The 17,232-nt window shown below is 40.0% G+C and overlaps 1 protein-coding gene across 1 annotated transcript in view; it reads right to left on the bottom strand.

Annotated features, from left to right (window-relative positions):
* Positions 1-8,566, bottom strand: part of EFCC1 (EF-hand and coiled-coil domain containing 1) — an 82,654-nt gene extending 74,088 nt beyond the window's left edge. The window contains exons 1-2 of the mRNA XM_058167827.1: positions 7,183-8,566; positions 2,029-2,438 (exon numbers count right to left, since the gene is read on the bottom strand). Of these exons, the coding sequence (XP_058023810.1) occupies positions 2,029-2,438; positions 7,183-7,896 (1,124 nt within the window). The 5' untranslated portion in view covers positions 7,897-8,566. The remainder of the gene's footprint in view (positions 1-2,028; positions 2,439-7,182) is intronic.
* Between the last annotated feature and the right edge of the window lie 8,666 nt (positions 8,567-17,232).

Raw genomic sequence — 17,232 nt, 5'->3', positions numbered from 1 at the left:
ACATAGTGATGTCCATGAAATCCATGAGGACTATTGTAATGGATTTCACCCAAAGGAAACAATGAAAATACATTAATAGATCTATTCATTATAAAGGTAAGATCATAAAGAGCTGCAGATCATAAGAGCTGCGGTAGCGCAGTGGTTAGAATGCAGTACTGCAGGCTACTTCTGCTGACTGCTGGCTGCTTGCAATTTGGCAGTTCGAATCTCACCAGGCTCAAGGTTGACTCAGCCTTCCATCCTTCCGAGGTCAGTAAAATGAGGACCCATATTGTTGGGGCAATATGCTGACTCTGTAAACTGCTTAGAGAGACCTATAAAATGGTATATAAGTCTAATTGCTGTTGCATTTGCTATAAATGGAAGGATACTGACTACTGATTTTTCTATTTTACAGCCCAATTTTAGTAACCTGTTTTAACCAAAAGCGTTATATACTACAGAGCAGCTTTTCTCAAATTTGGCAACTTTTAAGATGTGTGGACCTCAACTCCCAGATTCTCCAGCTGGCATCTTAAGGCTGCCAAGATTGAGAAATGCTGCTATAGAGATGCTTCTTTACTTTTCAATTATAGGTGTGGAAGCAGCTTTTGGTTATCACTGTCCACAGGATCTTGCTATCTTTGTGAAAAGGAAAAAAGCAGCATTGTGGTGTTGCACTGGAAGTTCTGCCCCTTTTGGTGGGCATGACATATTGTGTTGCATGTTGAGAAAAGGCAAGGCTCGCATTATAACATCACATCATTGCATTCTTCAGTATGACCTCTTCTGGCCCCTGTTGCAGCCTTTTGCATTATCATTCTTTACCAGGAACAGCAGACAAAGCTGAAAGCAATGCTGGGCTAGTATAATATACCCATCAGGGTAGTATTGTGACCCCATTTCTCAGTATAACTTTTGAGGGCTTTTTTGTCTTGACTATGGATGGAGAAATCATTACTCAAATCTACATATCAAATCCAATGATTAATTTATGTCATAAAGTTGAACATACATGAACCCCCGGTAATTATTATTGTGCAAGTAGCAGATAACAAAGCGGACAACGCTATGAATAGCAATAGCACTTAGACTTATATACCGCTTCATAGTGCTTTAAGTAGTTTACAGAGTCAGCATCTTGCCCCCAACAATATGGGTCCTGATTTTACTGACCTCGGAAGGATGGAAGGCTGAGTCAACCTTGAGCCTGGTGAGATTCGATCTGCCAAACTGCTGGCAGCCGGTGATCAGCAGAAGTAGCCTGCAGTACTGCACTCTAATCACTGCGCCACCACAACTCAGGTGAACGTTGTTCACTTCTGAAAATCATTTTACAAGGCATTTGCTTGTAAACCTTAAATAGCATACCGTGTTTCCCCGAAAATAAGACCCTGCCTTGTATTTTTTTGAACTTTGAAATAGCATTTGGCCTTATTGCCATGCGCTCAAAAAGCCCAATTGGGCTTATTATTAGGGGATGTCTTATTTTGGGGGAAACAGGGTAACAACCACTGTATCTTGGACAAAGTACTTGACATACAGTATTACTTGAAATACTTTTTGAATGGTTTAAAGAAAACCTATGCTGTACCAAAAGCAAGAGAAATCTCAAAGTGCAGTGTTAAATATTAATTGAAGCTCAGAATAATCAAATTGCATTGTGGATAACCAATGCCCTTAATGCTTACCAGCTGTGTTTTTTTTTCCAAAGGCCTCTCCCATTAGATTATAAGTTACCCTTTCTAAACATCCACTGCCACAATACCATTAATAATGCCTGCTAAATTAGATTGTTGACATCTGCTGTTTTTTTGTCAATGGCTTTTGGGGATTTCCTTTGGTGGTCTCCACTGTTACTAGGAAATCATGTTTGCTGCTGCATTAACTAGAAAGAAGATAAGTAAAGCTTTGCAGTGAGTCCCTACTAAGAAAATAACCACGTACTGTAGCAGCTAATTCTCTACCCACATTTCAGCAAGGGTTCCAAAACCACATTTGCACTCAGTCTGTTACATTTATTTACTTTTAAACTTTCAGCCTTACCTATAATACTGTAGCTGAGATTCTAGATGCTGGATATATAGCTGCAGTTGGGACACTTTATGGGCTTTAGTTTCTAGTTCCTTTACTTTTCCAAGGCTGTTAATGATAACACATCTTGCTTCTTCAACTTTCTTCCTCATTTCTGCCTGCTCTCTTTTTAAGCTGTGGTTGCAGTCTTCCAGGGCTATTAGGGCTTCATGAGAATTCCTTAGTTCTTTTTCCAGTTCTTGGTTAAACTTAATCGCTTCTTCAATTTGTCCATCTCTAGAAGTTCGAATTAATTCAACTTCTTTTAGAACGCTCTGAAGGCACTTGGAAGTCTGAAATCTATTGTTAGCCTGTTGTCTCCGGCTACCAATAAAGCAAGTCCCATTTTTCTTATGCTGTGCGTGGCTCTTCCACAATCCCACCTACAATCATCAGGAGCAAAATGGAAAATATTAATTAGGAGCTGTTTAAACAAACAGATTCATAATACCTTTGTTTTCGATAAATGTAACAATCGCTGAAGAATGATCATAATCCAATGGCTAAATTTAAAGCAAACACACAAGCACTCATAATGACTCTTGCTTGCATTATTTCACACAGGAATTCTTGTCTGAATATACTTAAATAGAGTTTATCGCCATTTTGGTTACCTAGATTACAGAACTGTGCAGTGGTGAAATCCAATTTTTTTTACTACTGGTTCTGTGGGCGTGGCTTGGTGGGTGTGGTGTGGCTTGGTGGGCGTGGCAGGGGAAGGATATTGCAAAATCTCCATTCCCACCCCACTCTGGGGCCAGAGGTGGTATTTTCCAGTTCTCCGAACTGCTCAAAATTTCCCCTACTGATTCTCCAGAACCTGTCAGAACCTGCTGGATTTCACCCCTGCAACTGTGTTTCCCAATGAAAATTTAGGAACATATTACGGATTAAACAAACAAGGCTGAGAGACACCAACATGTATTAAAACTGTAATCATGAACCCAGTTGCCTCACAGAAAGGTACATTCGGTTTTGAGTCAAGATGCATAAAATTGCATTATAAAATATATGCCAATAATAAGTATTATCAAGAGAAACTATCATCTTGTAGCTCTTAATTCCTTGGTAAAATAGGACATTGTGAAACATTAAGTACTTTTTATTCTAATCCTGCCTAATTTGGTGCTGTATGTGAAGTGTACCATCTTGCTGGCTGTGAATTATGGGAGCTGAAATCACCAAGATCACCAAGCCAGAGAAGACTGATCTAGAAGTTATTAAAGTATCAACAAGTAGAACACATAGCTAAGAGTGCATGGTATGCAAACAAAATATTGCTTATACCAATATTGTCTTCATTAAAGTAATATATTTAGAAAACTTGTGTCTTATTGTGCTTTCAGTAAGGGATAATGAAGGCACCAATAAACCACGAAAAGCACAGTACTCAATCCAACATCACTGTAACTCAAATTCAGCATTTTATTTCTTAAAGGGTATACAGAGCTACTACTTCAACACATCCCAAAAGGTCTCTAAAACTGTACAGAACTGGAAACAGGTAAAGATAGCAGATGGGTATCCAAGAGTGAATGGTCAATGGCTCTTTTGAGGGAGGGAAGACAAAGGACTCCTTACTGTATTATGGTTAGCTCTAAGTTTTGTTTTTTCACATACTGATATTGTCTATAATGTGAGTGAATGTGAGCAACCTATATTTTTTATTTATTAGATTTCTATACTGCCCATCTCACTAATACAACAACTCTGGGCAACTTAGGTAAAGGTAAAGGTTCCCCTCACACATATGTGCTAGTCGTTACCGACTCTAGAGGGCGGTGCTCATCTCCGTTTCAAAGCCAAAGAACCAGCGCTGTCTGAAGACATCTCCGTGGTCATGTGACTGGCATGACTAAATGCCAAAGGCGCATGGAATGCTGTTACCTTCCCACCAAAAGTGGTCCCTATTTTTCTACTTGCATTTTTTACGTGCTTTCGAACTGCTAGGTTGGCAGAAGCTGGGACAAGTAATGGAAGCTCACCCCGTTATGCGGCACTAGGGATGCAAACCGCTGAACTGCTGACCTTTCGATCAACAAGCTCAGCGTCTTAGCCACTGAGCCATCAAGTCCCTTTTCTGGGCAACTTACATGACCTTATTTACATGACCTGTGCAAGCATAGGAATCATGCAGAGGTCACCTATGCCTACTTAGGTGAAATACATGCAGGTGTTCCCACAAATAGTAGAGTAAAGCAAGAAAAGCAGATATAATCTCATTCCCTTCCACAAGATTGCATTCACTGCAATACATTCAAAGAGGAAGAGTACATGGTTAAAATTCTCCTTGAAAGGAAGGAAGCTGAAAAAAGAAAATTGGGTCATCAGTGGTCATGGATGAAAAGAGGAGCAGAAATTTGCTCTGGTTCCCAAGAGCTATCAACAGTTCCCAATAAGGCAAACAAATGAGATGAAATTGTGACTTCAAAATAGAGTATATCATTCAGTCAAAGCATATACTATACTTGGACTTATTCATTTATTCATGTATCAAAACTGCTGCTAAATCTAGATTCATGCTGCAACAGCATACTAAAATAAAATAAAGCGTTACACGAGAAAAGTAATGTACTGCATCACAAAACAAGCCAATAATGAAAATTATTTATTAGCTATCATTTGGGTTGTTGATGGGTTGGCTATGTATAGCTGTTCTCCTAACATTTATTTTTTGAAATGTTAAAACTCACGGATTTTTTTTATTCAATTGCTCATTTAAAGTTAGTTCTCTGTGTGCTGTATAGCAGCAAGATCTGGCCAGTATTACAAAATGGACAGGATGTAATAAAAGCTAATTTCCTGTTTTTCCTGACTGGGGGATCCCATAACAAAAACATGGTGGGTGTATTGTTTGGGTACTCTTGGGTAGCCCATGAGACATTCTAGGAATAGTCTAAAGAAGAAGAGATGGGTGGGGGACATGAAGTAAAGGAGTCATCCTATTACAAGTGGTAGAGACCTAATGAATAGGAGAGCCACAGGAAAAGACAAGAGACAAGATGGAATTTCCCTGATAGAGGTACATTAAAGATCCATCAAAAACATTGTGAAAAATATGTTTGCATATATCGTAAGTTTTTGGCTCTTAGTAGGAATATATCCATCTCCAGATTAATGTAAAGAACAATTAAAAATTAGAAGTAGATAAAGTGGTTTATTGGAAAAGATGTTTTTTTAATTTATTTACTAAATCACAGATTTATTCAAAAAGGTAAAATGTAAGCATATAAAAATGCTTCAAACTAGTTTTCTGAATTCAGTAGACTTTTGTGAAATAAATCTGCGCATTTGATAGCTGCTTCAAACAGATTTCTGCTTATGTGCACACCTGTTGGTGAGCAAAGACTACTGACCTTACCGGCAATTAAATTTTAATGGACATGTAAATGGCATTGAATTGTTAAACCCACTAAAGTCAGTGTGTTTAATTCTGCATTGAATTGAAGTTTTATTAAAACCATGAAATTATTTATCACTGCGAGTTATGCTATGAGGACCCAACCTTTTTTATATTGTCAAACTCCTTGTTACTGAAAAGGTGTGAGCGAATGAACATGAATACAAGTCTTCAAATATTAATATTATTGAATTTAGCGTAACCTGTTTTAATAGGAAAATACATGCTCCTTCTTCATCTTTGCCCTCCATGCTTTATTTGGGTTTTCCTTCAATCCAGTCATAGGTAGGATTTGCCCATTGAAGTCAATGAATTTTCCAATGGAACCATAACTATACTTATTCATAAATATATCAAAATCAGAAAATCCATGTAAGAGTGTTTCAGAATGAAACTTCAAAAGTGCTTATCTTTGACTGGACAGGTTCATTACTTTGTTGCAAAACTTGCAAACACAACAAGAGACACTTGAGATTATTCTAGACAGATTTTTGCAGGTAGACCCAAATGAACTGTTTCATCTGAAACATGCTCCTCTGAATTTCTCGTAGAGTGCTGTCAACACAACACAATGTTCATTTATACCATATACGGGTCCACAGTGTTTATGTGCCATGTTGTCCTTTTACCACTGACTAACGAGATTTCAGAGAAGATAAAAGCTAAGCAAAGTACTTGTGCATCAGCCCCAAAGCCAATAACTGTCAGTGACTTCAGGCAATCTTTGTTGAAGAATCTTTTCAATTTAACACAATATAAACCAGGTTTATATTAACACAATATAAACCAGAACCAGGTTTGAATGGAAATTAAAAAGTCACAAACTTTTTAGAATGATTCCCATTACAAAAAATGGTTGCTAACATTCAAGGATGGCAAGAAATCAGGACTCTTGAACTAATTACAGCTATTTTCTTAGTCAAATAGGATACACATTACTTAAAACATACTAAACAGGAAAAAAACCAGGGCTGCTTCTTTGTCACAATTCAATCGTTCCCCTTCACTAATAATACCCCACCATGACAATAAAACTCACTCCCTAGTATGTAATAATGATAAGGGTTGGCTTTGGCAGTTCACAAAAACCCACCTAAGTCAAAGTGCATGCTTTATATACACAACAGATCATCCCACAGTCAGTGCATTTCTCCATGTGTTGGTTGGGAGAGCCTGGAGCCTCCTAACATTACCACATTCTCTTTTAAATTGTCCTGAAAGGAAATAGAAATGCCAGTGTGGGTTTCCCTCGCTTCTGAACATTTCAATTGGCTTCAGCATCTTTCCCATCCCTGGCTGCAGAGGAGTTGCTAACTAATAAGGTAACTACTAGTTTGCTGTAAGTTCACCACATCCAAAAACGTGCCGCCTGAGGCAGCCACCCCACTATCCCCTAAGGACAGGTAGGCCTCAGGAAGGCATTTAGGACATTCTCCCCTGCACTTTCCCTTCCTCCTGTCTTTAGGTGCCCTTTCCCAGAACAGACTGGGTGGCACCTTTTGGGTGAACATCTATGTCACTCAGGATTTATCACACCCCACTTCCATCTCGTCTGAAAAGCGTTTAATTAAGAACACTCGGGCGCGGTCGAGGCTCAGCTTGGGACTTTCACGCCCACCCAGGCAGCGTAAGCAGGGTCCGGGCAAGGGAGGCTCAACAGCTCCAAGGCGCACTCCTTCCGATCCCTTCGGGCTCCGCGGCGCTGAAGGACTTCCCCGCCCGCTCACCTGGAGCGCCAAGCCCCGGGCATCGCTGCTCTGCAAAGCCGCCCTCATGTCCTCCACCAATTCGCGCAGGCTGGCGTTTTCGTCTTCCAGCTTGACGATGCGATCTTCCGCTTGCTCCAGCGCCACGATCTCTTCGTAGCATTCCCGGGAGCACGAGCCGGGCGGCGAGGAAGAACACGACCGAACGCCGCCGCTCCGCGGGCAGCCGCTGCCCGCCGCCCTGCGTCCCGCCACAGCTTGCTCCCGTCGCCGGCGGAGCGGGCTGCGGAGGCGAATCTGGGTCTCGATGTGCTCGCTCTCCTTGCCCAGAGGTAGCCTGTTCACCCCCGGGACGCCCTGGTCCGGCAGCTTGCAGCCGGCCTTAGTGCTGAAATAGCCGCACAGCTTGGCATGGAACTGTCGGAAAGTCAGCTCGGGCGAGAGGTTCTCGCAGAGGCCAGCGCATTCCTCCGGGTCGGCGGCCGCTTCGTCGCCGTCTTGCAGCCCCAGCACCAGGCAGAGGGTCTGGAAATCCTCGCCGGGGATCTTGCCTTCGCCTTCGCAGTCCAAGTGGTGGAAGATCTCCTGCAGGTACTGATCCAAGCCCGTGGCCAGCACGATGATCTCGTTCTCTACCCCGCGATCCAGACCGTAGTGGTAAGCCAAGGCGCTCACCAGCCACTGGGTTCGGCGGGCCGGCCGGCTATAAGGGTCCCACACCTCAGGCGGATCCATCCTCGGGCGCTCCCGCCGCCGCCCCCTCGCCACTCAGCTCGCGCTTCTCTTCAACCATTCTTCCCCGCTTGAATCGAGTTTCCCCGGGTCTGGGTGGGCGGGGCTCGCTGAGCCAGCCACGCCCCCTTCTCGTGTTCCTCCCCGCCGTCGACGCCCCGCCTCCTGTCCCCAAGAGTGGAGGGACTAGGTGGGTTACTCTTCTAAGGCTCTGGTCTGGAGGCGCGAGTGAGCATGCGTGGCATTTCTTTGGTGTAAATGAGTTGAAGGATGGATCTCTCTTAGACTCGGAAAATGAGTAACGTTTCTCAACGGAAGGAGCCATAAGATAGACTAGGAATTTGGGGGGGGGGGTGGACTTTCAAGAAAAGCCATTGATTGTGTCGAAACCATCTCCAGAAGCTCAGCTGAACTGAGATAAGTCTTTGCCTTATTTCTACTGTATGTCAGTTTTTGCCTCCATTTACACAAGCATTTCCAAAAGTAGCCCCGATCATTAACAGTAGCAGCCACCAACATAAATCAAATTAAGAAAGTCAATATAAATGACAATATTACAAAGAAGTGCTAGGCAAACATCGGATCACATAAAAATAAAAGAGCTTCCATGTGTAAATAAAATAAAATAAATAAAAATAAATAATTTCTGCTTTTGCTGTAACTTGTGCGTTACACAACACACCCCGGCAGGTGTATTTTTCTGTATCTACTTGCAGAGCTGAAGAAGCTTCTTGAATGAGCGAAACGTCTTCAAAGAAAAACCAGAAAGTCCAGTTTGCCTCTTGAAAAAAACACCTTTGGGACAACCATGACCTGGATGACTGAGAATTTCCATAGATACCTGCCCAAAAGTTTGTAGTTGCAATATTTCATAAAGAGACAAATCTGCTTTCCTCAACGTTTTAACAGAAGTTTTCTTTTTTATTTCCTTTTTCCAAAACTAAACAAAAATTATTCAAAAATAAGTCAATTTTCATAACACACACACACAATTTTCAAGCAAGGAAGGTGTTTGGCATTCAGATGAAGAAACAAAGGATGCTTAGAATATTTTTTTATTATTCAATACTTCTGGCACAGTTCCTGCAATTTTACTCTCTAGGCATGCTTTCTTTGTCAAAGTTCAGTCGCTAAGTCATGCCATCCCTCCATGGCCCCATGGACCATAGCATGCCAGCCAATCCCCTCCCCGTCCTCCACTGTGGCCCTGAGTTTGCCAAATTCATGTTCATTACGTTGATGACACTATCTAACCATCTGATCCTCTGCCGTCCCCTTCTCTTTTTGCTTTCAATCTTTCCCAACATTTTCCCTGCACATTAGGTAGCTGAAGTAGTTAAGCTTCAGCTACAGTATCTGTCCTTCCAAAGAACAGTCAGGATTTCCTTTAAGGATTTCCTTTAGGGTTGACTGATTTGATCTCCTTGCAGTCCAAAGGAGTCTCAAAAGCCTTCTCCAATACCAGAATTTGGAAGCATCAGTTCTTCAGTACTCAGCCTTCCTTATGGTCCAACCCTCACAGTGATACATTACTACTGGGAAAACCATACTTTTGATTCTTGATGGCAGAAAATATGACTTAAGTAACAGAGTTGTTAATACTTGGAATACACTACCTGACTCTGTGGTCTCTTCCCAAAATCCCCAAAGCTTCAACCAAAAACTGTCTACTATTGACCTCACCCCATTCCTAAGAGGTCTGTGAGGGGCGTGCATAAGAGCACAAGCGTGCCTACCATTCCTGTCCTATTGTTTCATTTCGTTATATCCAATTAATATAGTTATTACATTCTCATGCTTATATATATGCTTATATATTGTATAGTTATTTCATGCTTATGCTTATATATACTGTATGACAAAATAAATAAATAATAAAAATAATAAAATAAATGATTATACCTTTTGACTATATGGACCAAGGTGATGTCTCTGCTTTTTAATATGCTGTCCTCTTTGTCAAAGGGCAAGATCTATGTGTCATTGCAGAAGAAACATATTTTATTAAACAGTTTTTTAAAACCTTTCTGATTTTGTCTGCTCTCCAAGATCTGCTCAGCCACTTGCAGTTACCGACTGATACTGGAGTTTTTGAATTGCAGGTCCCAGCTATGCAAGGAAGTTCATCTAGTTGTTATTTCATTTGAAGCATATCACATCCACAGCAGGAGTGGGTTCTACTTACCTTTACTACCGGTTTGCATCAGGAGTGCACACGCTTCTGCGCATGTGCAGATCGTCAATTATGACATCTGGGTGGGTGGGCGGAGCCTCCCATCACTTTTACTACCGGTTCTAAAGAACCGGACAGAACCAGGAGCAACCCACCACTGATCCACAACAAATGTCTGTGCTATTAAGTAAATAGTTTTTTTTAAAACAACAACAGTAGTAATAGTCAAACTTCCTCTCAGAAGTTACAAATCTCACAAATTATTGAAAAGCAATAGGCACTTATGTTAATGAAAGTTACAATCTGACAAGGGTGACATTGTTCCTTGTTTTTGTAATATCTGCCCTGATTAAGAGATAATACACTGTTTCGTGACATTTTTCTTGGTCCTGATAAATAATACATTTATCAGTAATAATATTTGGATTCCGCCTTTTATGGTTCAATACAAATATAATTGCTTTGCATGGAGATTCACCAATTTATATAGACAAGTGAACAGGACAAGCAATAATTAACTTAAGATAGAAAACCATGAAGACTTGCACTAATTTAAAATTTTCTAATCTAACAATAGGAAAAAACTCAGCAGAAAACAGTACTTATAAAAAAAATAAAGAAGGTACTAGATGAATATATCAGTGTATTGGATGACAAAGGAAAGCCAATTAAGATTTTACTTTCTGACTTGAGTAGCTTTGGATTGGTTTTTCTCAGCTAATGGACAAAACAAGATTGTTGGCTTAAAATAAAAATAAAAGGGTCTCCCATATGTTTTGCACACTTATCTAGAGAAAAAGGTGAATATGAATGAAAATAAATAAACATGATATAAGGAATATTTAGAAAAAAGATGGAAAAAAACCTCAAAGAAGGAGAACAAGAAAGCAAAAAAGGAGAACTTCATTTCTGGATTACTGGTAAGTGCTTTATATAGGCAACTATCTTAGAACCTTAAATTCAGAGTAAAAAAAAAATCAAGCCTTTTAAGAACCTTAAGCAATGCCCCCAGATTTTTTGGTACAATCCAGAATCCTGCTATTCAGGAATAGCAAAGAAAATGGTTTTCCAGGAATAAATCTGGCTATGGTGGTAGGAAGATTGAAGGGTTGCCAAAGCTGTTATTACAGAGGGCAGTGGCCAAATAATTTGGCCGAAAAGCTTTGAAAAGAACTTGTACAGACAAGACTTAGCCTGAGGTGTTAAGCAGCATCACCCCCCTCCCAATTGTTAGTTCCTTAATTGGTAATTAAAAATTGCAGAATTGGTCTTGGTATCAGAAACTGGCACAATTTTTGCTGCTAAACAATGACAGTCCAAAAAAAGATTAGTAGCTATACCATTCCAAAGGTGGAATCATACGCTGGGCAGCCCGGAAGCTTTTTTAATAGTGTAAAATATTCTTAAATAAACCAAGGCATCAAAGCAGGTCATAGAAAAAGGAAATGGTTCTGGCCATAGAAATCACAAAGAACAAATTAAACTCCACCACTGCTGAACAAATTAAACGAAGGAAAGCAATAGGCTTGCAAGACTCAGAGTTAATTGTATGTTTGGGGAAATAATATTTTTTTTAAAAAAATTAATGACTACTGGTTGCACCCAAGAAAATACAGAAAGATGCTCACTTGCCTATTTCTCTAAAGGGAACCTACTGCTGATAACAGGATTGCATGAATTATCCTGTGTCTCAAATATTACTATGATCTTTGTATCCATTGTATGCTTCAAAAATAGCTTATTTTCCTCATCATACCTTGGATTGGCTCAAGCAATTCTTTCCTATTGCTGGCAATGTGGCTTCTTTAAATCTGAGAGGCATTTCATTAGCAGACTCTCTCAATGGAATTACTGATCAATTTAATCAGTGGAGGGAAGTATTTTTTTTTCCTTTTCATTTCATTATACCCAGGATGTATTGACAATAGCAATCAAGCCTTTTGTTCCAAATGGTTCTGCCAGACGTTTCCAGCAAGCCTATTTCCCACAGAATAAAATACAAACAAAAAAAAATCACTAAGGTAAGGTCTTTAGGAACAGCAAATGATTATAAGGTTTTGCACCACATAAAATTATCGCCATCCGGTCTGGCTTATCTAAAACAAAATGGAACTGCATGCAATACAATAACAATACGCAATGGATTCTAAAACATTGTCTCTGTATGCTAACATATAACATCTGGAACTCAGTTTCTCATTATTCTTCCTGTTGTTAAGAAAGAAAAAAAGAGTCACTTGCTTCCTTCAAATGGTAATAGCATGTAGATTTCCAAACTTACGATACCATTTATTCACCCAGTAATCAAAATATAACAAGGAATCTGCTGCTTGTGAAATTTTTATATTGGATGCTCAGAAAATATGGGATCATCATCACACGGATGAACAATTTTTGCAGTTCTCATCCAATAAATTAATGATAGGGTATTTATTGCATAGAGGAAATTATGCATAGATGGAAAATATGCAGAGTTGGAAGTTAACAGAGCTTCCAACTTAACATTTTAAGAAAATTCTTTCTACCTTGACTAGCGGTTAAGAAAAGCAGTGGCATAGCTTGTTGTATAATCTGCTGTGTGCACATCAGTCGTAGGACTAGCCCATATCTCTTGTGAGAATTGAGACATGTCCTTCAATATATACAAGCCACTCCACAGCATACAGAAAAGAAAGATAATGGGAAGCCAATTATCTTTTAGGTCATAACCAGCATTATTTATTTTGTCATTTAGAATTTCTTGGAAATTGCTTCCTATAAAAAATAGTTTGTCCATTATAATTATTGTGCATTGCTGACAGGAACGTTCTGATATCTGAAATAAAAATGTATATTCCTTTTCATAATACTAAAGTTTCTTCGACTATATGCTTATGAGAGAAATATTTACATTACATTTAAGAAATTATATATTAGCCCCCTTAACTGGACCTTTAAAAGCCTTTTAACTTATGTAAATATAAACCTTCTTAGTTTTTGGCAACTGCATTCAAGCATTTAGTGAGATGGATGTATCAAAGCAAGCATTTAAAAGCAAAATGCTTGCAGACTTCTTATAACAGCACCACTCAAAACCACAATAAAATTCATCAGTGGTTTGCATGAAAGATCAAAGTGGATGATTCCAATATTCATTGCTGGAGTTGGTTAGAAAAGAAGTCCTGCTTTCTTGCAGCTTTGTGTTCATTTCTAGCATTGCAAGAAAAAAAAGCTGTTGCTAGAAATGAAAATACATTTTATCAATAGAAAAACATGTATATTTTATTGTCTTTTAGTAATCTAGGTGAAAAGGTAATATATATAGCTAGTCCATATGTGATATGCCATATGCTAAATAAATAAATAAATAAAAGTTTTTCAGTAAACAAAGTAAACACATTTCAGTGGCAGAGTAGATTCTGAAAAGATAATTTTACTGAAAATGCTACATTATTTAGTGTTATTTTTTTAGGGGAACAAAGCTGTACACATTGGCTCTGAAGTAAATCCTATTGGCTTGGTTCACAGAGGGATAAATGTTGAGCACAGCAGCTGTAGTATTTGCGTGCTCAGAGAATGTACATTCCACCAAGGAAAGCCAGTAGTGTTGAGAAGTTGCAGCATCGTGTTCTTTTTTCTCCCCCCCCCAAAAAATACTATTGCTATGATCCATTATGCCCCTTCCTTCCTGCCTTGCTCATAATATTGCTCACACATTTCATTTTCCTCAAGCACAGTTGGTTGACTAAGGAGAATGGAGTCATATCACATGCAAATGGTTATGGTTCAAAAATTTAGGCACTATCATGGGACTTACTCTTAGATAAGTGCGTAAGATGCTTCTGCTTTTTCACACCATGGTAAGCCAGGATTTTGCAGAACTGTCCACCTCGAACAAGCAGTTGAGCTGATAAACAGTTGCTCAGTTTTTTCCTCATTTGTTCCCCAGTCTAAAAGAATGTTGTCAAGGAATTATGCAAAGAGAAATTGGGACTTTGCCTGCTGGTCCATTAGCAGAAGAATTTTCTGAAAACTGAACAGAATGGACTCAAATTTGATGTAGCTGTAGACGTTGACAAAAGAAAGACCTAGTTCAAAAATGGTTCCCCCAGCGTACTCTAGAGGAGAGGCTGTTATTCTTAATTCTACTGGCCACTTCTATTTTTAAGCCCCCCCCCTCTCCTAGTCATGCAGTTTCTATGGGAAAGTATTCTAGAAAGCACGCTGTACAGTCTGTTCCTACCTGGGTTTTATCATGAAGTAGGAACCCAAAGATCTTCCTTTCCTCTTAAACTGAACAACTGAAAAGTCAGAAACTTTCCCTCTTGAATCCTTGGATCACTAATTAATATTGTTGACCCATTTGAATTAGTATTAGTTAAATATTAGGGTCATCGGCACAGGGTTCATGTCAATCAAGCCCGGCCCAAGGTTGACTCAGCCTTCCACCCTTTATAAGGTAGGTAAAATGAGGACCCAGATTGTTGGGGGGGCAATAAGTTGACTTTGTAAAAAAATATACAAATAGAATGAGACTATTGCCTTATACATTGTAAGCCGCCCTGAGTCTTCGGAGAAGGGCGGGGTATAAATGTAAAACAAAAAAAAAACAAAAAAAATCTTAACTTTTGGGTCGCACATTTTCCATTAGCTGAAATGATCTAGTTTCTTGTTGTTGTTTTTTACTATTATTATCCATTGGTGTTTCTCTCAGATCAGTTTTCTTCATTCTTTGTATTCTGACTCTTGAATTTTTAATTTTGTCTTTTCAGTTTCAGAATTATATTTATTGAATTGAATTGAATTGAATACTTTAGCCAAGTGTGATTAGACACACCAGGAATTTGTCTCCAGGGCAAAAGCTCTCAGTGTACAGGCAAAGCAACAGAATAATAATAACCAAAACCATAATAATACCAATAAGACAATGGAGTAAGAAGAAGAATAAGATGGATAAATAATAATGCTACAGCCATACTATTTAGGTAAATAACATAGACATTAGATAGCACTGTGGGAATTAGGTGTCCAGTAGAGTGAATGCCTGAGGGGAAAATACTGTTTCTGTAATCTAGTTGTTTTGGCCTACAATGCCCTACATAGCATCATCCCAAGGGGAGGAGTTGAAACAGTTTATGTCCAGGATGTGAGGGGTCTACAGATATCTTCTCAGCCAGTGGTGGGTTTCAAATTTTTTTACTACTGGTTCTGTGGGTGTGGCTTGGTGGGCGTGGCATGGCATGGCTTGGTGGGCGTGGCTTGGTGGGCATGGCAGGGGAAGGATACTGTAAAATCTCCATTCCCACCCTACTCCAGGGGAAGGATACTGTAAAATCCCCATTTCCTCCTGATCAGCTGAGACTTGGGAGGCAGAGAATAGATGGGGGTGGGGCCAGTCAGAATTTATACTACCGCTTCTCTGAACTACTCAAAATTTCTGCTATCGGTTTTCCAGAACATGTCAGAACCTTCTGAAACCCACCTCTGGTCTCAGCCCTCTTTCTGATCTACACAATATTCAGGTCTTCAATGGAAGGCAGACTGGTTGCAATTATTCTTTCTGCCGTCTTAACTATCTGTTGGAGTCTGCACCTATCCTGTTTGGTTGCTGTACCAAACCAGACGGTTATAGAAGAACGTATGACAAAACACAATAATTCCTCTGCTCCTGGGGCAGTCTGAATTTCCTAGTTTGACGCAGGAAGAACATTCTTTGTTGTGTCTTTTTCATGATAGTTTCAAATGTTAACTGTCAATTTCAAGTCACTTATTTAGTTATTTATGCTAATGTTATGCTGGTATAATTCTGTATGATAATGACTATGACAAAACGAAGCAAAATAGTACAAATCATGATAAGAGCCTTGGATGTAGCACCACTTGAACATCATCAGCATTGACAAAAATCACCATCCGTTAATTGCAGAAGGCAGCTTTATTTGGAGCAGCTTACATCCTGCAACAATACTTTTAACACCATCAAACCACATCTGCCTATCCCAGGTCCTTCGGAAGGAATCAGTAGGTGGACAGAAATGCCAAATCCAGTCTAAACATCTGGCTGACTATGCAATGAACATAAAATAGTAGAAGTCAAAACTAATGAAACATCATTAAAGCAATCAATACTTGGGTAGTCCTCATTTAATTATATACAGCAGGAATTGTTGAACCAAAACCTGATGATTTGCATTGGAAAACAGGAAAACTAATGGCAATATACCATGCTCTGCACCGCAAAAATGATCACCTATATTTGCCAAGGTGGCAGAGGACATACAAAGTAATGTGTATGTGTTTAGGTGAAAGAAAACTGTGGAGGAGGAAAAAGATGGTGTGAATGACTGTATTAAGAAAAGCAAATAATTGTTCCAAGTAGAATGACAACAACTGGGACATGTGGCTGGGGAAATTCTGGAATTTGAAGTCCACACATTTTAACGTTACTGTGGTTGAGAAACACTGATTTACACACACAAATGCATTGCTATGGAAAAGAAAAACCAGAGAGGATTCCTTTAATATGCACACTTGGCTGAATCCAAGAATATCTTTTCTTTTATCTTTGTCCTGAGCAATCTCAGTTTAAATTCAGTGTGAGAACTCTTAAGAGGTACAACATGGCTAACTACTCTGGTAAGTCACAAATCATCTGTTCTACTGCAAATGTATCCACCCCTCCCAGCTCAGTCTAGTTCAGTGTTGGCGAACCTATGGCACGCGTGCCGGAAGTGGCACGCGAAACCGTCCCGTACTGAATGCACAGCCTTGCCGGCTCCTCGTTGCGTTCCTGCACTCAAACGCATGCTGGCCAGCTGGCTGTCGTATGCACGGTGCCGGTGGACCCTGGAAATGCGGCGGTCCATCGCGCATGTGTGAGCCGGCACCCCGCCTTCCAGGTTGGCATCGCGCGCATGCACAATGGATCACCACATTTCCGGGGTTGCCAGCACCATGTGTGTGACTGCCAGCTGGCCAGCACGCGTTTGAGTTCACGAACACAACAGGAGCTGGCAAGGCCCCGCATTCGGCATGGGACGGTTTCGCATGCCACTTCCGGCACACGTGCCATAGGTTCGGTTGAAGTTGTACCTTTAAGCTCTTCCTCTGAATTTAAAGGGATATTGCTACTTTGGGGCTAGGTAGAATAATACGGTACCTAAAGTTTCCTACTTTTAGTCACTGCA

Source organism: Ahaetulla prasina, chromosome 2 (genome assembly GCF_028640845.1).
Source record: "Ahaetulla prasina isolate Xishuangbanna chromosome 2, ASM2864084v1, whole genome shotgun sequence".
Classification (NCBI taxonomy): Eukaryota; Metazoa; Chordata; class Lepidosauria; order Squamata; family Colubridae; genus Ahaetulla; species Ahaetulla prasina.
Note: the sequence above shows the minus strand (reverse complement) of the source record. Positions and strands in the feature narration are given on the sequence as shown.